A 22,624-nucleotide genomic window follows, 5' to 3' on the forward strand; every position below is an offset into this window, starting at 1 on the left:
TATGCTTTCACAACAGGACTTGCCCTCAGTAAAGTTGGACAATTTCTGACATTTGTCGTCTGACTTTTTATTATACCATTTTGTCCTATTTTGAAATTTCAGTTATGTCTTTGCCTCCTGATAATAGTCATAATAGATTCTCTTGTTCCTTACGTCTCTTCTGTCTATGAGAAAATGATTCTGATAAGATTAGTTACCTGTAGTTGAGTAGCTTAATGGGTGACCACTAATGTGTTATATGTAAAGAAAGAGTAAAAATAATGTCTATAACAGAAATTCAAGTCTCATGAGATATAATATTTGGAATAGGAATACTTCCTAAAGCCTTTTATGACAATCACCTGCTCTATCAAGGGTAAAGTCAGACACTTTAAGCATTTTTTTTTATCATCAGTGGAGATATAGCTAAGTGTTATTTTAGAAGTTTAGGAGCAAAAAAGGCTTATTTTCTTTTTACCATAACTTTTCTTAGTGCCTCTTTAACATCTTTGTTTCTCAGGCTATATACTAGAGGGTTCAGCATGGGTGTCAAAGCCCCATAAAACACTGATATAAACTTGTCTAGGTCAGGGGATAACTTGGATTGCTGTTTCATATACATGGAGATGGCTGCCCCATAGAAGATTGTCACCACAGTCAAATGAGAACCACAGGTAGACAAGCCTTGAGCCTACCCTGGGCTGAGTGAATTTTTAAGACAGCAGTGGCAATTTGGCAATTTGGACATAGGAGAGGAGAATAAACCAAAAGGGTAGCAGCAGGGTGAAGATACCTGTGATGAGGATCATAAGTTCATCGAGATTGGTATCAGAACAGGCCAACTTGAAGAGGGAGAGAATCTCACAGACAAAATGATTAATGACAGTGCCACAGAAGTGAAGATGTAGAGATAAGGTGACCACGGCAGTGAGCACAAGTGATGCCCCCCATGAGGTAGCAGCCAGCCAGACACACTGGGCCATTCATGACCATAGAGTAGCGCAGGGGATTGCTGATAGCAACCACACGATCATAGGCCATCACAGCAAGTAGGAGGCACTCTTCTGTAGCCAAGAACAAAGAGACACTCTTTTGGGTCAAACATCTTGGGTAAGAGAGTTATAGATGTGTAGAAAAACAATGCAACAAGGCCTGGGGCATGGAGACTGTTCCATAGCAAAGGTCTGAGAAAGACAGGTTACTAAGGAAGAAGTACATTGGAGTGTGGAGGTGTGGGTCAAAATGGATAAGAATGATAATAAGTCCATTCCCAAACAATGTACTGAGGTAAGTTATTAGAACCAACATGAAAAATGGGACTCACCACTCAGGATAGTTAGAGATTCCAATAAGGAGAAACTCAAGCACTGCTGTAGCATTGTTCATGGCCATTCTTCCCCCTTGCCTAATTTTACCTGAAAGAATGAGAATAAAGATGGAGGGATGCTGTGAGAAAGGGGGAAATAATTAGGATATATAAGAACATTCTCTTCTTCCTTTCTGAAGATATAAAATACAAATGGGACAGGAAAATGAGAACAGAAGTAAAGCTAAAAATATCCCCCTCCTCTGCAAAATATCAAATCCTCCATCCTTTGAAAAGAGTTGTATGAAAAGTTCTCCATCTTCTACTAACAGATGCCTTCTTGGATCATTTTCTGAAAGAAGAAAAGAGGAAAAGGAGATCATCTTCTTGTTTCTCTCACTTGTTCATTTTATAAGACAAATCTGATTCATAAGTCACTTTGAGTTACTAATCTCCACCAAGGGGTGACCTCTAACAGGCTTAGCTAAAATATTGACTATTCTTGTGTTTGTCTGTCACTTCTAGATTTTCATGCCTCCATTTTCCCATTGTGTTAGTATCTACCATGGTGCTTGACACATAGTGCTGCAAAGTACTTCTTTGATTTGAATGAATATTCTGTAAATGGAGTATTTCATGGTACCCTTGAGGTATGTGAAAACTTTCTGCTAATATCCGAGGTTGAAGTTATGTTTCCAGCCTCCATGTTTTCTGTTCTGTGTTTGCTGAGCCCCAGTTTGAACTGTGAAAATCTAATGTGATGTTTCTAAAAGTATGGGTGATAAGGAGAGGGCTTGAGTAACCAGCCTACTTTTAAAAACTTTCTGTTTTCACCTCCTTTCTCCTCAGTCTGCTTTATTTTTATAGCATATTCCAAGATCTGAAATTACATTAATGATTTGATTACTTGTTTATTTTTTCTCACACTCAAATGTAAATTATTAATTAATGAATATATAAAGTCCTAGGCTGTCACATATATGAAAAAATATAACTTCTTCTTGCCATTTGGACTGCTATCCTTTATTTTAATCATTACTCATCTCTCATCTCACTTTTTTTAGTAACTTCCTTATTGATTTCTTTGTTTCTATCTTTGCCGCCATTCAGCTTAAATGATTCAGTTAAATTGCAAGTCAGATCAGGTCACTCTTCTATTACAAAATGTCAGTAGCTTACCATTTTAACCTGATTAAACACTAATCTTCTTATAATGACCTGTTAGGCCCTATGTGCTTTGTGTTCCTACAACTCCATTCCTACCACTCTTTTTCTTGCTCACTTTGCTCCAGTCACACTGGCCTCCTTAAATACTCAGCTCATCTCTGTCTCAAAGTCTTTGATCTTTTTATCTTGCTGCTCTATATTTATGAAACCCAGATCCTTGCATGACTTACCTTCTCATTTACCTCAGGCCTTTACTCACAAGGCATCTTTTTAGTGAGTCCTTCTTTGGCCACGCTGCCTAAAAGTTCATCTCTAGCCCCTGAAATTTTGTATCTTCATTTCTTACATTATTTTACTCCTTAGAATTATTACTTCTAGCACATTGTATATTTTTATTTATTACATTTATTGATTGTTTAAGCTAAAATGTATGCTCACTGAAGTCAGGGATTTCTGTCTGTTTAACTTGCTAGTGTATGCCCAAAACCCAAAATATTGTCTGAAAGGTGCATGAAAGGTGCTCAAGAATTATTTGTTGAATGAATGTATGAATGGATCTCTTTGATTCATGATAAAGAACAACCTCTCTTTTTTCTACCTGTTTCTTCTCTAGCCATTACTGTTTATATGCCAAGCACCCCTTAATGTATATGTGCTCCTTCATGAAACTGCCTCTGTTTCCCCCAGCCCCGTAATTTCTTCCTTGAAACTTCTGCTACTCACTGGCTATTTCTGAATAAGTTTCTTCCCCTCACTGACCAAAATTTTCATTTGAAATCTTGCTGAACTAAGTGATCAATATGTGTCCTCCTAGCTTTAACATGCTAGGATTCTTTGATTTCTCTCAAAATAACTACAAAAACAACAACATCACAACCCAAACAAATGTTAACACTCCTCAGAGTATGAGGAATCGATTACATTTTCCTCCATTGTTGGAAAAGCTAGAGAAGGGATTTTCTAAGGGATGGAGTTCCGCTAACCATCTCTGAAACAGGAGAACCATTTGTCCTGAAAAGTCTTTAGCAAAGAAGATTCCACAATTCCCCCATACAAGTTGCCTATCCTTGTTTCTTCTCTACCCTGTTCAGCATCTCAGGCTAAGTACACAAGAACTGTAAAGCCATAGATATGAAATCAAATGCCACTTGTGAAGTGATAAACACGTGTAAGAGATGGACAAGATAGTTACTTGCCTTCACAGGAGTGTCCTCAGAGCTTAAGAGATCTAATACTAGTTCTGCTTTCATTTATCCTGAGACCCTGAGAAAGAGGTTTACCCTTGGATTGCCTCCACCTTTCCTAGTGAAAATTGAGATAATTGTCTCCACAGACAAAAAATGCAGGAAGATGAGAGATATATGGCTATATGAAACAATGCCCTGAAGACGGTTATATTTTAAGTTAGTACAATAATCCCTTACATTTCTTTAAATGGTGTGTATTTAACTCTCAATTATTTATACATGGGTCACTCACAATTAATATCTAGAAAGATGATAGGCAGGCTGCAGCTGGGAGAATAAACTGGTTTTTCATTAGAGTAGACAGGTGATTATTATGCCATTTAAAGGTTTCTGTTGTTCCTAGAACTCTATAAAACACACTGATTGTGCTGGTAAACATTAAATATTGATGACTAAATGTTTTCTCTCCTTTTATGAATCTATTATTACTAATGAGCTATAGGATGCATTTTCTTTCTCTATATTGTGGGAATATTAATAATAAAAACATAGTATATCTATCAGTCTCTCATGAGCCAGTAGAATAAATTGATGAGCTATTTGAATAAAAATTGATCACTCTTTGGCTATGGGAATACTTATTTTTATTTATTTAAATAAATCTTTATTGTTCAGATTATTAAAATTGTTCCTCCTCCCCCATGGCTCCCCTCCACCCGGTTCCCACCCCACCCTCTGCCCTTACCTCCCCCACTGTCCTCATCCATAGGTGTACAATTTTTGTCCAGTCTCTTCCCGCAACCCCGTCACCCCTTTCCCCCTGAGAATTGTCAGTCAACTCCCTTTCTATGCCCCTGATTCTATTATATTCACCAGTTTATTCTGTTCATCAGATTTTTTATTCACTTGATTTTAGATTCACTTGTTGATAGATATGTATTTGTTGTTCATAATTTTTATCTTTACCTTTTTCTTTTTCTTCCTCTTCTTAAAGAATACCTTTCAGCATTTCATATAATACTGGTTTGACAGTGATGAACCCCTTTAAATTTTTCTTATCTGTGAAGCTCTTTATCTGACCTTCAATTCTGAATGATAGCTTTGCTGGGTAGAGTAATCTTAGTTGTAGGTTCTTGCTATTCATCACTTTGAATATTTCTTGCCACTCCCTTCTGGCCTGCATAGTTTCTGTTGAAAAATCAGCTGACAATCGTATGGGTGCTCCCTTGTAGGTAACTGTTTTTCTCTTGCTGCTTTTAATATTCTCTCTTTGTCTTTTGTTCTTTGCATTTTAATTATGATGTGTCTTCATGTGGTCCTCTTTGGATTCCTTTTGTTTGGGGTTCTCTGTACTTCCTGGACTTATAAGTCTATTTCTTTCACCAGGTGGGGCAAGTTTTCTGTCATTATTTCTTCAAATAGGTTTTCAGTATCTTGCTCTCTCTCTTCTTTTGGCACCCCAATAATTTGGATGTTGGTACCCTTGAGGTTGTCCCAGAGGCTCCTTACACTATCTTCATATTTTTGGATTCTTTTTTTCTTTTTTCTTTTCCGGTTAGGTGTTTTTTGCTTCTTTGTACTTCAAATCTTTGACTTGATTCTTACGATCCTCTAGTCTGCTGTTGGATCTCTGTATATTATTTTTTATTTCAGTCAGTGTATGCTTAATTTCTAGTTGGTCTTTTTTCATATCCTCAAGGGTCTCATTAAATTTATTGGCCTTTTCTAGAAGATTCTTGAGTAACCTTATAACTGTGGTTTTGAACTCTATATCCAGTTGTTTGCTTTCCTCCATTTCTTTAATTTGTGACCTGTTTCTTTGTCTCTGCATTTTGGCTGCTTCCCTGTGTTGATAGAGTGGCTTTGTGTGCTAGGTGTCCTATAGGGCCCAGTGGCTCAGCCTCCCCAGTTACCTGAGGTGGACACTCTTGGTGCACCCCTTTGCGGGCTGTGTGCACAGTCTTGTTGTAGTTAAGCCTTGATTGCTTTTGGTATCACTGGGAGGAATTGACCTCCAGGCCAATTGGCTGTGAGGATCAGCTGTGTCTATGATGGGAGAACTTCTGTGCTGGAGGCACCCTTATGATGCAAGGCTTGCTTCAGTGGGGCTTTGGTGCTCACTGAGTCTGCCCCCTGAGTGTGTCCCTTATGGATCTGAGGAGTTGTAATCTGGATGGTCCTACTCTGACCACTGTGTACACTGGCTCTTGAATCTCCAAGGAGGTGCTAATTTAGCCTCTGCCTGAGGCTACCCAGCAGGACCTACGGAGAGATCTGCAGATTCCTCTTCTTTGGATTTTGGAGGTGCCTAGATGAGGCCCAGCTGTGAAGCAATGCAAGCTGCTGCGGGGCCTTCGGCCTTCTTTTGGATGTTCTGGGTCTCACTGACTCAGCTGCAGTGTGTTAGGTAAGTTTAGTTTTCAAAGGATCAGGCCATTTATATGCAAAAGCCTCTGCACACAGTTTGGATGGGGTGGTGTCTCAGCGCAGAGCAAACAGCAATGGCTTCCTGTCAGCCCTGCCCTAAGAGGCCCCCGTGTCTCAGTGTCCTGCAGTAGTCGCTGCAAGCACCTCTGAGAGAAAGCCGCCCTCGTGTTCTGCCCACTACCAGGCAGTCCAGTTTCTCCCCGTATGAGTCTGGGTCCCCAGATTCTCGCCCACAACTGGAGTTCAGAGCAGTTGGGAGCTTTTGTCTCCCTCCTGCTTGAAAAAGACAGACGCGTACTCAGTTGCCAGCCCTCTCCGTGCGAGCCTCTGTACCTCTGCCTTTACTTCCGCAGCTCCTCTGAGTCTCAGTGTGCTTTTCTCTTCCCTTCTAGTTGTAGAATTTCCACTTAGCCAGCCTTCCTGTGGTTCTGGATGATGTCCGTTTTGCCTTTTAGTTTTAGTTTTGAAGTTGTTGTGCGAGGCAGCAATTTCAGGTGTTTACCTATGCCGCCATCTTGATTTCTCCTGATTTGGGCATACTTATTTTTAAATGGTATTAAGCTTACTGATAGATATTGGGATCAAACTCATGTTCTTGCTTCCATTAGTACTGTGTTTAGACTTATGGAACTAAAATTGATGACAATTTTTCTTCACACTTGAAGGCTACTCAACATCTAAATTGAATGGCCTGTTTTTCAACCTAGTCTGGGCTCTGCCCTGAAAAAACAGTGCTGATTGTCTCATCCTAGAATAATCATGAAAAAATTCCTGGCAAACTGAGCCTAGTATGTTTCCCATCTTTCTCTTAGTCTTGTCACCTACAATAATTTATACAACCTAGCTTTCCTTTCAACTAATTACTGCCCCTTACCTTACTGGAGGTTTCCCATGTCTGATAAATGGTTAGAGATTGAATAAAAAGGGGAACATGAAGAAAACAATTTGAACCTTTTTCTGTTACTGACTCACCATTGGAGGTCCCTCTCAAGTACCAGTAGATGGAACAGAATGAGAATGCACAAAAGAACAACTTTCCAAAAGTTTTCAGGTTTGGAACAGTGATGATCTCCCAGCAAACTCTTCTGTCCAGATTTCAAAAACCTTTCCAGCATCTCAAACTCTGAACATACTTTTCTCTGAACAAATGACTAGAAACCTCTGAAGAAAGAAGATTCTTTTGGATTAGGTCAAATTGCAATTGCTAAACCTTTTTAAAAAAATATATTTTATTGATTTTCTACAGAGAGGAAGGGAGTGAGATAGAGAGTTAGAAACATCGACGAGAGAGAAACATCGATCAGCTCCCTCCTGCACCCCCCCCACTGGGGACGTGCCCCCAACCAAGGTACATGCCCTTGACCGGAATTGAACCCGGGGCCCTACAGTCCCCAGGCTGACGCTGTATCCACTGAGCCAAACCGGTCAGGGCATCAATTGCTAAACCTTTTGATGTGCAGCCCTTGGTGATGGCATCTAATTAAATTATTTAATTTCTTAGGTAAACATTTCTTTCACTGACATTTAACCCACATACATCCTTGTTCAGTCTCCCCTAGAAAACTTAAAAGGAGGATTGATGATTTGAATGATTTGCATCAAGACCCTTAGGTTATTTCAATTTTCAACCTGCTAGATAAGACATATTTTGCCTCTTGGGAATATTTATCTATCTATTTTCTTATCTTGGTAAACTGGAACACAATTAAACCAAATTTTCACTTTCTTTAAAAAGAGGGAAATGATTACAAAGCCAGGGTTTAAAATAAATTGGAGGATTTCTAGTAGATGTCCTGGGCTCTGCACATATCTTACACAGTTTCTTGCTCTTTCACCACCATCTATTTTCAGTGCCAGAGAGTGGACATATACTACCTAAAGACTCTAAGGTCCTGTGCATCCCTCTGTCAACAAAAATATCTAATGGCGCTTACTCTACCCATGCAGGCTGGAAAATAGACCCAGGCATTTCAAAAGCATATCCTGGAGTTGAAGCCTAAAAGTCTTTAGGTTACCTCTCACTTATCCAGAAAATATAACTACCACAACCTGCCTTTAATTGAGCGGTTTGATTTATTGAAATTGTTCCATTTCTCCTTTTCTCTCCATCTCGGTTCAAAATCCATCAATCTATCTGTTTATCTGGAAGCAGCCACCAGAGCTATATCTCTGGGAACATACTTTGCTCTGAACTAATTCTATAAATCCTACATCCTCAGCCTAATCATAATGTCTGGGGTCCAATTCTCTTCAGATTCAATTCTAAATGCAGGGAGTAAGTTGGTGAGCTACTCAGTTAACTTCAATAAGATGAAGTTCCAAAGTGCCACCAGACTATTTATCTCATGAGTAGAGTTCAAAGTTTCTGATCTTAACCAGAAAGAAATTATTAACTTCCAAGAGCTTCAGGAACCTCATCCCAAATAGGCAATTAAAATTTGCCAAACCAGAGCGATTGGGGAAAACCGATAAAAAGTAGCATTTTTGTGGAGGGGAAACAAATAAAAAAAGAGAGAAAGGAGACTTTTGAGACCATGAGACTTTCATATACCACTCATGGCTTTCCAGAGAACTAAGAAATAATTCTTTCTTTAACATTTTGGTCCATAGTCTCTTCACATTCTTTCTGATTCAACTGGTGTCATGACAGAGCCTGCAGCTGGTAGAGAACTGTCTATAAGGGGAGCTGAGAGAGGGTGAGCACAGCAGGGAGTGCATGTGTTATTGATTTCAACAATGAAATAACCCTTACGTCTGCCTTTCCATTCCTACTTCCACCTCCCCGGTCTGTGCAAACAGCCTCCGTGGGCCCTTTTTTCAACTGCATAAAGTCTGTATTTCTTCATCTGACATGCAAAGTAAACTATAGCAGTTCCTCATCTATCATTTAACATGCATTCATTCATTACATAGTTCCCACCTTCATGAAACTTATTGTCTAGTGGAGGAAACTGACTTTAAACAAGCAATCAAGAATGTAAACATGCACCTGTAGTAAGTGCTATGCAGATAAACTACACAGTGATATATGTTATTGATTCCCACATCCACCTCTGTCTCCCATGACTCCTCAGCAGATTTTATCCACTTGATTCAGGTTAGTTTCTTCATTATTTCATGAATACCTCATACGAACTCCCACTCTTTCTTCACAGATGGTCCTGATGTATCTAACAGTTATAATACACTTAATTCTAGATAAACTTTCCCTAACCAAAGCATTCTTTTTTCAATAGTGAGTCAAAAATATCTTTCTTGTATATGGAAGACAACTATAGAAATTATCTTAAGGCCTACTAAAAGGGTGGCAGGAAAGATTCGGTCTAAGGTAAAAAGGGAAATATTTGTGGATTCTGTAGCTTAGGATAGGGATGTATCTTAACAGTCTAATGAAGGCCCTAGAACAATAAATACCAGGAACTAATGTGGGCCAAGAAAAAAGGCAGTGACTAAGCTAATAAGAATATGTTTCTCTGCTTTAGAAAGATTGTGACTAGTATAAGACCACTTCAGTAATTCTGTTTCTGGTACACTCTTGAAAAACCCTTAATCAGAAGATGAGCTAAAAAAAGTGTGTAGTGGATTCCAAAGAGCTAACTATAGTACAGGCAGTTCCTAGTCACAGTCTCTAGGTGCCTGTCTGGAGTTATACATAAATACATAATCCTAATTTGGAAAGTGACAACTCTGCTTTCTCCCTTCCCCTAATATTATGAAGTAGGCCTCAGCCATGAATTAAGATCCATGGATTAGCAGAAAAAAAAGGGAGATGAGGTTTTCGAGAGGAATGACCTACCAAACATCTCATAATAGTCTTGAAACAGATTTGTAAGGAAATTTATCTCAACATTGGAAAATTATGTGCCCATCTTAAATTGGAAAAATGTTCTTTTCACCTGTGATGCTTTGGATTGGTCTCAAACAGAACACTTCTAATAGCTTTGAATGTCAGAGATCCCTCAAAGCTCTGGGGGCATTATTAGCCTTTGGGTACTGCTCAATAATTAAAAACTCTTTCTTGAAAACCCCAAAAGATGCCACACTGGGCATTGTTAAGAAGTTGGAAGACTTGGAAGTTAACTTCACCTGAAACTTTCAGCCCCATAGTAACATACTAATTGTAAATAATGCAAAAAATGTAGAATGCTTTCACAAGGTGAGAGTGAAGAAACTTAGAACACTTAACAAGAATGAAAAAAAAAATTCTGTACAAACAGAAGCCAAGCAGTGGGTTATTTCAAAAACTTTCTATAAGATTGACACAAGAGAGTTGTACTAAATGCACTCATATAAATGACACCCAATTTAGCATATGATACTTTATAATAAATTATGCCAGTATAAAAATGCAAATAATCTGTGGGAAAATCTGGGTTCTAATCTTGGCTTTGTTACAAAGTTGCTTTATTATGTAGTAAGTCTATTAACCTCTTCCCATTTGTGAAATGGTGAAAAATAACTCCTACCCTGGGTACTTCATATGGGTGTTACCAGGACCAAATTAAATACTGAGTGAAAAGGACACTTTAATATAAAGAAATATGCATGTTCATGGAATTATTTTAAACCGAGGGTCTGAAAGAAATAAAAGCAAGTCTATTGACCTCAGGATAAGGTCTAAATTTCATGTAGAAGACACTGTGCCTTATTTGATTTTGGGAGGAGATGTATTTCCATACAGATATAGATTATCTCATTTAATTTCACAATAGACCTACAAAATACATAATAACACCTTATTTTTATAGATTAAGAAACAGGTTCAAATAAATGAAATGATTTAAGTGGAAAGCAATAAGCAATGTGCCTAGAATATAATAGCCACTCAATAAATGGCAAATAGTGTTATGGACATTATTTATCACACAGTCATTTGATGTATTCAGGTCAGAAATATAGATCACTGATGAGGAATGTGAAAATGAAAGTCTTATTAATTCATCATAGCTGGTAGAAGGGTAGGGATATAATCGCTATGCAGAAGTCATGTTTCCAGAAAATTCATATTTCTTGATCTATTGATTGATTAATTGATTGACTTTGTCATGAAATTTTAAATTACTTGATCTAATAACTGACTTATTGGTTCAGTCATTCACTCATGTATTTACTTATTAGATAAACATATTAACTATGTACTATGGCTTCAGACAATATGTCAGAAACTCAATGTACAAAAATAATTAAGTCTAGTTCCCTTAACTTCAATGATTTTATCCTTTAGTAAGGAATACATATATCTAAAATGGTTCATGCAAAAAAAAAGTATTACAGGTGCTTTAATAGGAATAAAAGCTATAACGAGAAAGAGAAGAGGGACTAGTCACTTCTGCTGGGATGAAGATTGTCAGGAAAGGTTAATTGGTAAGGCAAAGCTTGAGTGAGTCTTTAAGATAAGTATATGCTTGCCAGAAAGCATGTTGGAAGGTATAAAGGAAAACCAGAGAAAACTATAAACATGTACCAAGGCCCAGGGATATAACACCTCCTTCCTAGTTTGGAAACAAAAAGCAGCTCAGCATGGCTAGAGCAGACCTTGTAAAATAAAATGGGGCTAGCAGAGTTAGGCATAGGTCAGGTAATGACTGGTATTGTTCACCATGTTAAGAACTTGGACTTTGTTTAAAGATAATGGAAACCCACTGAAGAGTTAAAAGAGTATGTGTCTGGTTTTTGCTTTTAGAAAAATCACCCTGGCAGTATTGTAGAAGATGGAATAGGGGGGCAAGTTTGGAGACAGCAAGACTCATTGGAAATTTGAAAAAGTAGTTCAGATGAAGCTTGAATCAAAGCTTTAGTTGTATCTACATGTGTAAAATGGGAATAATAATAATTCATAGGGTTTAGTAAAGTTAAAATAGAAAAGTGCCTGACACTTAGGATGCAATCTATAAGTTTTTGATAACAACAAAAGAAGGTAAGCTCCTTGAAAGTGGAATTTTGACTGTCTTATTTACTAATTTTCTATCTGGTACACATCCTCAATATGTTTTTTGAAATATTAATGAATTAATGTTAATTTGTTACTTCTCTCTCTCTCTATTTTTTACTTCAAGTAAAGGGTAATTCTTGGAGAGATTATGCAGAATTTGCACCCTTTTTTACTTTATTTTTACTGTTTACACTATTACAGATGTCCCCATCCCCTCCCCTTTACCATCTTCCCAACCCCGCCCTCATTCCCCCTTTCCTCTGGTCATCACCACACTGTTGTCTATGGGTTATGCATAAATATTATTTGGCTAATCTCTTCACCTTCTTTCATCTAGTCGGAGTTTTTTTGTTTTGTTTTGTTTTTCAAATAATTTTATTGAGATATAACTTACTATCATACAATTCACCCATTTAAAATGTACAATTCAATGATTGTTAGTATATATTCATAGAAATGTTAAACTGTCACAACAGTCAGTTTCAGAATTTTGTGTCACCTCAAAAAGAAACCCCATTTTCTACTCATTCCTTCATCTACCTCTCAGACCTAATAGTTCCTGTCTGCAGATTTACTCATTCTGGATTTTCATATGAATGGAGTCATATACTATGTAGACTTCTGTGATTGTATTCTTTTACAAAGCATAAGGTTTTGGTGGTTTACCCAAGTTGCAGCACATATTAGTACTCCATTCTTTTATGGACAAATAATATATACATGCAACCATTTTATTTATCCATTTGTTCAATGATGAACATTTTGGTTGTTTCCAGCTTTTGGTTACTATAAATAATGGTGCTATAAAATAGTGTACAAGGTTTTGTGTGACACATATTTTAATTTCTTTTGGGTACATACCTAGAATAGAATTGCTGGGTCACATGGTAACTCTATGTAAAATTGTTTGTTGTACTTCCAAATTGTTTTCTAAAGTGACCACCTTATTTTACATTCACACAAGCAGTGTATGAGGGTTCTGATTTCTCCACATCCTCATCAACATTTGTTATTTTCTGCCTTTTTTATTCCAGCCATCCTGGTGAGTGTGAAGTGGTATCTCATCATTGTTTTGATTTGTATTTTCCTGATGAATAATGATGTAGAGCATCTTTTCATGTGCTTACTTATTGTTTTGGACATTTGTATATCTTCATTGGAGAGTTGTCTATTCACATTCTTTGCCAATTTTTAAATTGGCAAATTTGTTGTGGAAATGGCTATCTCTCTGGAGGTTCTTTTTATTATTATTAAGGTATTATATATGTGTCTTTTTTCCCCCATTGTCCCTCACCCCCTTCTCGTGCCTTCACCCCCTAGTGTCTGTGTCCATTGGTTATGCTAATATGCATACATACAAGTCCTTTGGTTGCTCTTTTCCCCTTCCCCCTACCCTCCCCTGCCTTCCCTCTGAGGTTTGACAATCTGATTGATGCTTCTCTGTCTATGGATCTGTTTTTGTTCATCAGTTTATGTTGTTCATTATATTCCACAAATGAGTGAGATCATGTGATACTTATTTTTCTTCAACTGACTTATTTCGCTTAGCATAATGCTCTCCAGGTCCATCCATGCAGTTGCAAATGGTAGGAATTCCTTCCTTTATACAGTAGCATAGTACTCCATTGTGTAGATGTACCACAGTTTTCTAATTCACTCATCTGCTGATGGGCACTTAGGCTGTTTCAAAATGTTAGCTATTTAGGGCAATGGAAACTAAAGTGAAAATAAACAAATGGCACTACCTCAAAATAAAAAACTTCTGCATAGAAAAAGAAATATCCTTTCTGATTGGTGTTTCTAGTTTCTTGGGATATAATTCCTAAAAGTGGGATCACTGGATCAAATGGGAGTTCCATTTTTAGTTTTGTTTTAGGAAATTCCATACTGTTCTCCACAGTGGCTGCACCAGTATGCATTCCCACCAGCAGTGCACGAGGGTTCCTTTCTCTCTGCAAACTCACCAGCACTTGTAATTTGTTGATTTGTTGATGATAGCCATTCTGACAGGTGCAAAATGGTACCTCATTGTTATTTTGATTTGCATCTTTCAGATGATTAGTGACTTTGAGCATGTTTTCATATGTCTCTTGGCTTTCTGAATGTCCTCTTTCAAAAAGTGTCTATTTAGGTCCTTTGCCCATTTTTTTATTGAATTGTTTATCTTCCTTTTGTTAAGTTGTATGAGTTCCTTGTGAATGTTGGAGATTAAAGCCTTATCGGAGATAACATTGGCAAATATGTTCTCCCATGCAGTGGGCTTTCTTGCTGTTTTGTTGATGGTTTCTTTTGCTGTGCAGAAGCTTTTGTTTTGATGTAGTTCCATTTGTTTATTTTAACTTTAGTTTCTGTTGCCCTAGGAGCTCTATCGGTGAATATATTGCTTTGGCATATGTCTGAGATTTTGCTGCCTGTGGATTCCTCTAAGATTTTTATGGTTTCCCATCTTACATTTAAGTCCTTTATCCATTTTTGAGTTTATTTTTGTGTATGGTGTAAGTTGGTGGTCTAGTTTCATTTTTTTGTATGTATCTGTCCAATTTTTCCAACGCCATTTATTGAAGAGACTGTTTTGACTCCATTGTATGCTCTTGCCTACTTTGTCAAATATTAATTGAGCATAGTGGTTTGGGTCAATTTCTGGGTTCTCTATTCTATTCCATTGATCTATATGTCTCTTCTTGTGCCAGTAATAGGCAGTTTTGAGAACAGTGGCTTTGTAATATAGCTTGATATCTGGTATTGAGATCCCTCCTACTTTGTTCTTCTTTCTCAGTATTGCTGAAGCTATTCTGGGTCTTTTTTTATTCCAGATGAATTTTTGGAGAGTTTGTTCTAGGTTTGTGAAATATGTCATTGGTATTTTAATGTGGATTGTATTGAATCTATAGATTGCTTTGGGTAGTATGGACATTTTAATGATGTTTATTCTACCAATCCATGAACATGGTATGTTCTTCCATCTGTTTATGTCTTCTTCTATCTCTTTTTTCAGTGTCCTGTAGTTTTCTGAGTATAGGTCTTTTACCTCAGTAGTTAAGTTTATTCCTAGGTATTTTAATTTTTTTTGGTGTAATGGTAAATAGGATTGTTTTTTTTTTAAATCTCTCTTCCTGTAAGTTCACTATTGGTGTATAAAAATGCCATAGATTTCAGGTCATTAATTTTGTATCCTGCTACCTTGCTGAATTCATTTATTAAGTTTAATAATTTTTTGATGGAGTCTTTAGTGTTTTCTATGTACAGTATCATGTCATCTGCGAATAATGACAGTTTTACGTCTTCTTTTCCAATTTGGATACCTTTTATTCCTTTTTCTTTTCAAATTGTTATGGCTAGCACTTTCCGTATTATGTCAAACAGGAGAGGTGATAGTGGGTATCCCTGTCTTGTTCCTGTTCTTAGGTGAAATTGTTTTAGTTTTTGCCCATTGAGTATGATGTTAGCTGTAGGTTTGTCATATAAGAATTTTATTATGTTGAGGTATGATCCCTCTATTCCCACTTAGCTGAGGGTTTATATCAAGAAAGGGTGTTGGATTTTGTCAAATGCCTTTTCTGAATCAATTGATATGATTATGTGATTTTTATCTCTCAATTTGTTTATGTGATGTATGACATTTGTTGATTTGTGGATATTGTACCAGCCTTGCATCCCCAGTATAAATCCTACTTGGTCATAGTGTATGATGTTTCTGATGTACTGCTGGATCCGATTAGCTTGAATTTTGTTGAGGATTTTGGCATCTATGTTCATGAGGGATATTGGCCTGTAATTCTCTTTCTTTGTGTTGTCTTTATCTGGTTTTGGTATTACGGAAATGCTGGCTTCATAGAATGAGCTTGGAAGTGTTCCCTTACTTCCTCTTGAATTTTTTGGAATAGTCTGAGGAGGATAGGTTTTAGTTCTTTGAATGTTTGGTAAAACTCCCCTATGAAACCTTCTGGCCTGGGCTTTTGTTTGTTGGAAGCTTTTTGAAGACTGCTTCAATTTCCTCCATAGTTATTGGCCTATTGAGATTTTTAGATTCTTCCTGATTGAGTTTTCGAAGTTTGTCTTTTTCTAGGAATATGTCCATTTCCTCTAGGTTGTCTAGTTTGTTGGAGTAGAGTTGTTCATACATATTTCTTTTTTAAAAAAATATATATTTTATTGATTTTTTACAGAGAGGAAGGGAGAGGGATAGAGAGCTAGAAACATCGATGAGAGAGAAACATCGACCAGCTGCCTCCTGCACAGCCCCCACCAGGGATGTGCCCGCAACCAATGTACATGCCCTTGACCGGAATCGAACCTGGGACCCCTCAGTCCGCAGCCCGACGCTCTATCCACTGAGCCAAACCGGTTTCGGCAGTTCATACATATTTCTTACAATCCTTTATATGTCTGTGGATCTGTTGTTACTTCACCTCTTTCATTTATTATTCGGTTTATTTGGGTCCTATATCTTTGCTTCTTGGTGAGCCTGGCTAGAAGTTCATCAATCTTGTTTATCCTTTCAAAGAACCAGCTCTTAGTTTCCTTGATCTTTGTATTTTTTTGTCTCTATGTCATTTATTTCTGCTCTGATCTTCATTATCTCCTTTCTTCTGCTCATTCTGAGCTTTTCTTATTGCTCTCCTTCTAATTCTTTAAGTTTTAGGGTTAAATAATTGATTATCATTTTTTCTTGTTTTTGAGGTAGGCCTGTGGAGCTATAAACTTCCCTCTCAGGACTGCTTTCACTGTGTCCCATAGATTTTGGATTGTTGTGTTTTCATTGTCATTCGTTTCCAGGGTGTTTTTAATTTCTTCTTTGATATCTTTGGCAACCCAGTCATTGTTTAATAGCATGCTATTCAGCTTCCAAGTGTTTGAATTTTTTTATTGTTTTATTGTAGTTTATTAATATTATGCCATTGTGATCTGAGAAAATGCTTGATATGATGTCCATCTTCTTGAATTTGGAGAGACTTTGTCTGTGACCCAATATTTGGTCTATCTTTTAAAATGTCCCATGTGCACTTGAGAAGAATGTATATTCCATGGCTTTGGGGTAAAATGTTTTAAAGATGTAATTAAGTCCATCTGATCTAGTGAGTCATTTAGGACTGCTGTTTCTTTGCTGTGTTTTGTTGTTGTTGTTGTTGTTGTCTAGAGTATTTATGCAGTGATGTCAGTTGGGTATTAGAGTCCCCTACTATGATTGTATTGTTGCTGATCTCTCCCTTGATATATTCCAGAAGATTTTTTATGTATTTGGGTGTTCCTAAATGGGTGCATATATGTTTATCAGGGTTATATCTTCTTGTTGTATTGATCCTTTCAGTATTATGAAGTGGACTTCCTTATCTATTGTTATAGCCTTCACTTTGAGGCCTATTTTATCAGATATAAGTATTGCTAACCCAGCTTATTGTTCATTTCCATTTGCCTGGAAGATATTTTTCCATCCATTCACTTTCAGTCTGTGTGAGTCCCTTGTTCTAAAGTCGGTCTCTTTAGACAGCCTATATATGGATCCTGTTTTCTTTTCCATTCAGCTATTCTATGTCTTTTGATTGGAGCATTTAGTCCATTTACATTGAAAGTTATTATTGATAGGTACTTGTTTGTAGCCATTTTTATTTTTTGTGCCTGTGCTCCTTCTTCCATTTTTATTTCTTCTTTTTACACCAGCCCCTCTAGCATTTCTTGCATTGTTTTCTTGGTAGTGATAAATCGCTTAGCCCCCCCTCCCCCCCTTTTTTGTCTGTGAAGCTCCTTATTTCCCCTTCAATTTTTAATGACAGCCTTGCTGGATAGAGTATTGTTGGATTCAGTCCTTTGCTTTGCATCACTTTGTAAGCTTCCTTCCATTGTTTTCTGGCCTGCTGTGTTTATGTTGATAAATCATTGGATAATCTAATGGGTGATCCCTTGTACGTAACTTTCTGTCTCTCTCTTGCAGCCTTTAAGATTCTCTCTTTTCCTCAACATTTGCCATCATAATTACAACATGTATTGGTGTGAGTCTTTTCAGGTATTTTGCTTGGGACTCTCTGTGCTTGTGTGACTTTTTTCTTCCCCAAATCAGGGAAGTTTTCTGACATTATTTCTTTAAATAGGTTTTCTAACCCTTTTTCCTCCACTTGTCATTCTGTTACCCCTATTATTCGTATGTTGCTTCATTTCATGTTGTCACAAAGCTCCCTTAGGCTCTCTTCCTGTCTTTTAATTTTTTTCTCCAATTGCAGTTCTGTTTGGGTGTTTTGCTTCCCTGTCTTCTAGTTTGCTATTTCGGTATTCTGCTTCTCCTAGTATATGGTTGAAACATTCCATAGTGGTTTTGTTTTGTTTTTATTGTAGCTATATCAGCCTTTATTTCCTCTTGATTCTTACATAACTTGTTGATTTTTTTTCATTCATCTGGTTTATGAACTGTATGACCCTTATTCTGAATTCTTTTTCTGACATGTTGCATGCCCCTGTTTCACCTAGCTCCTTTTCTGGCGATTCCTCTTCTTTCCTCTGGGTATTTGTCTCCCCATTTTTGCTCTCAACAAAGGATATAGGTGTTGAGTTGTGCGGAGGCTGCTCCTCAGGTGGCAGCAGCTACTCGGGCTGCAGTTTCTTCTCAGGTGGTTGTGGCAGCAGCTACTCCTCAGTTTTCTGTGGCTCCTCTGGTGGGTGCTGCTCGCACAGCTTGCAGCAGTGGTGGCTCCTCCAGCTGGCAGGGGTGAGTTGCTTGCGTGACTGCTGCTCCTAAGATGGGGGTGGGCTACGCGTGGCTGCTGTTCCTCAAATGGTGGTGGGCTACACACAGTTACTGCTCCTCAGAAGGGAGCGGGCTGCTTGTGGTCTGCTCCTTGCCTGCCGGCAGCCCAGACTATACTGCTACTCCTCAGATGGGTGTGGGCTGCTCACAGGGCTGCTGCTCCTTGGATGGGGGCGGGCTGCTTGCACAGCTATGGCTCCCCAATGAGGGCATCTGAGTCAGCAGGTCCCTTGCAGGGGTTGCTGTAGAGTCCTGGGTGGTGTCTGAGGGCAACCTGGGTAGAGGTGAGGTTTGACTCCCAGTCACAGCAGCTCTCCCCTTCAATATGGTGTGACATCTTCAGTAGAGCCAGCCACCCCAGGACTGTTTGCAATGGTGGTAGAGGCTGCCTGGCAAGGCGAGCCCGTTCCACCAGCCTCCGATGGTCCTGCGGGATCTAACTGTCCCTCACTCATGTACATAGACATACACACACACCACACGTCCATACACTCCCCTTTTTCTCCCTCACTCACTCACACTCTCTTCCTCACTGCCGCCATCTTCTTGCCTCTATAGTTGGGTATGGAGTGTTATTGACCCATTCGTTGATGGAGTCTCCTCTCTGGGTGTCTGGTTATGTGTCTCGCTCTCTACCACATTACCAAATCTGCCCTTAGCCTATTTACCCACTGTCAATCTTAATCTCTCAAGCAGCTGTTTCTAACAAGGCTATAGTTGGGCAGGTTGCCATATCGCTTTCAGGGACTGAAAGGTCTCTCTTCAGGCCAGTCTCTGAGAGCTCTCAGGGACTATTCAGACTTTTTTTTTGTATCCTTTGTAACACTCAGGGTGTAGTCTGGATGTGGCTGTATTGGTTGACTGGAGATTGCAGGGAGGGGCTATCTTTTAAGGAGAAAATGGCTGCTTAGGTCCAGAGTGTCAGGTATGTTCCAGTGCCAAACTCCTGGCCACCTCTCCCAGACCTGCTCTTCTCCCCAGCCTCTCCCCAGATTCCACAAATCTTCACCTCCACCTGCACTTCAGCCATGGGTGAGTGTATTTGAAAGGTCCTATGAACTGGGTTTAGCAAATAAAAGCAAAGACCAAAAAGAGGGGAAACCACTGCAAGTTTCTCTCCCCCTGGCATTGCATGGTTTGGGAAGTTGTTAAGGCTGCCCCCTCCAGGCTCAGCCTCTCATGGATGTGGGATGAGATCTAGAATCCCCTGCCTCCAGCAGCCCTGTGGACTTCCTTTCCACAGTCATATGTTATGCCTGTCCCTAATGGACACAGCTTTGTTGCCATGTGGCTTCCTTCTGACCCTCTGGGCTTGGAGATCTCCAAATTCTCTCCAGCCCAGATCCCAGATTTTACTGTTCTCCAGGTGTCCTCTGTCCTTCCCAGCTGTGAATTGTCTCAACAGCTGTGTCTACTTTGCTAATTCTGGGTGGATGTTATTCTATTTACTTGCTCTTTCTATCTGTTCTGGATTAAGGCTCAGGACGCATCTGCCTATTCCACTGCTATTTTGTCTCACTTGGTTCTTTTTTTTTTTTTTTAAGAAATGTTTTTATTGATTTCAGAGAGAGGAAGGGAGAGGGCTAGAGATAGAAATATCAATGATGAGAGATAATCATTTATTGACTGCCTTCTGCACATCCCCTACTGGGGATTGAATCTGCATCCTGGGCATATGCCCTGGCCTGGGAATCAAACCATGAACACTTGGTTCATGAGTCAATGCTCAACCACTGAGTCACACTGGCCAGGCTCTGTAGCCTCTTTTATAAGGCACTAGTTCCATTAATATGGGCTCCTCCCTCATGACCTAAGCACCTCTCAAGTCTTCACCTCCTAATACCATCATTTTTGATGAACAGGATTTCAACATATGACTTTTGGGGGAATATATTCAGACCATAGAAAGCACTTGCATTTAGGTCATTAATACATTTCAAGTTACTTTTTGTATATAGTATGAGGTGTGTTCAAGTACATTTTTTTGGTTGACTTTTCTTTTAAAAAATATTTATTGTTGAGAGTATTACAGATAGCCCCCTTTCTTTACTTCATTGCCCCTTTTCACCCAGTTCTTGCCCTGGCCCAAGGCTTCACCACTCTATTGTCTGTACCCACGAGTAATGAATATATGCATATAAGTTCTTTGGCTATTCTCTTCCTGCCCTTCCTCCTCCTTTCCCTCTGAGATTTGTCTGTCTGTTTCATGTTTCTATGCCTCTGGTCCAATTTTATTCATTAGTTTACTTTGTTCATTAGATTCAACATATAAATGAGATCATGTGATATTTGCTTCTCTCTCACTGGATTGCTTCACTTAGCATAATAATCTCCAGGTCCATACATGGTGTTGCAAAAGATGAGATTCCTTTTTATTTTTTACAGGTGCATAGCATTCCATTGTGCAAATATACCACAGTTTTTTTATCCACTCATCTACTGATGGACACCTGGGGCATTTCCAGAACTTAGCTATTATAAATAACACTGATATGAACATAGGGGTGCAAATATTCTTTCTGATTGGTGTTTCTGGATTCTTAGGATATATTGCTAGAAGTGGGATCAATGGATCAAATGGCAGTTCCATTTTTAATTTTTTGAAACAACTCCATACCGTTTTCCATAGTGGAGCACCAGTTTGCATTCCCACCAGCAGTGTACTAGGGTTCCTTTTTCTCCACATCTTTGCCAGCACTTGTCATTTGTTGATTTATTAAAGGTAGTCATTCTGGCAGGTGTGAAGTGATACCTCATTGTCATTTTAATTTACATCTCCCGTGATGATTAGTGACATTGAGAATTTTTTCATATGTCTCTTGGCTATTTGTATGTCCTCCTTGGAGAAGTGTCTATTCATGTCCTCTGCCATTTTTTTTAATTGGATGGTTTGCCTTCCTTTTGTTGAGTCATAGTAGTACTTCATATATTTTAGAAATTATCAGCTAATCAGATGTATCATTTGCAAATATATTCTCCCATACAGTGGGTTCCCTTTTCATTTTGATGCTGGTTTCTTCTGTACATCCTTTTTTATTAAAATTTTGGGGGTGACATTGTTTAAGAAGGTTATATAGGTTTCAAGTCTACATTTATATTATATGATACATAATCTGTATATTGCATAGTGTACCCACCACCAAATTCAAATTATCTTCCGTCACCACATATTTGGCCCCCTTTACCCTTTACTACCCTCCAAGTCTCCCTTCCTTAGTAACTATTATTGTCTATGTCTATGAATTTGTGATTTTTTGTTCATTTGCTACTTTCAGTTTTATATCCCACATATGAGTGAAATCCATCCCCTCTGCTCTCAGCTACATTCTTTTCATATGGATATGCTCGAGACTTTCCAGCAATGTTTGTTGAAAAGACTATTCTTCCCTCATTCATCAATCTTGGTACCCTTGTTAAAAATCAGTTCAGCATAGTTGCATGGGTTTATTTTATACTCTGGGTTCTATTCATTTATCTATAAAGTATATCTTTATGTCAGTAACACAGTGTCTTGATTACCTCAGCTTTGTAGTGAGTCTTAAAATTAGGAAGTGTGAGTCCTGCCATTTTGTTTTTCTTAGAATTGTTTTGGCTATTCTGAGTACCTTGAAATTATATATGAATTCCAGGATTAGCTTGTAAATTTTTACAAAGAAGTAAACTGGGATTCTGACAGGAATTGTATATAATCTATAGACAAGTTTGGGGAGTATAGCAATCTTAACAATTTTAAGTCTTCTGATCCATGAACATTTTGTGTGTGTGTGTGTGTGTGTGTGTGTGTGTGTGTGTTTACTTTTTTAGATTTTCTTTAATCCATGTTATAGTTATCACAATATAAGTTTTGCATGTTTTGTAGTTGCATATTCCTAAGTATCTTATATATTGTG

At 38.3% G+C, this 22,624-nt stretch overlaps 1 protein-coding gene across 1 annotated transcript in view; it reads right to left on the bottom strand.

Annotated features, from left to right (window-relative positions):
- Positions 1 to 442: 442 nt before the first annotated feature.
- Positions 443 to 22,624, bottom strand: part of OR13H1 (olfactory receptor family 13 subfamily H member 1) — a gene marked incomplete at its 3' end in the record, with an annotated part of 54,609 nt that continues 32,427 nt past the window's right edge. Inside the window, 6 exon segments of the mRNA XM_079764611.1 lie at positions 443 to 660; positions 663 to 711; positions 714 to 945; positions 947 to 1,098; positions 1,102 to 1,299; positions 1,303 to 1,425. Of these exon segments, the coding sequence (XP_079620737.1) occupies positions 443 to 660; positions 663 to 711; positions 714 to 945; positions 947 to 1,098; positions 1,102 to 1,299; positions 1,303 to 1,425 (972 nt within the window).

The sequence above is a fragment of the Cnephaeus nilssonii genome, assembly GCF_951640355.1.
Source record: "Cnephaeus nilssonii genome assembly, chromosome: X".
Lineage (NCBI taxonomy): Eukaryota > Metazoa > Chordata > Mammalia > Chiroptera > Vespertilionidae > Cnephaeus > Cnephaeus nilssonii.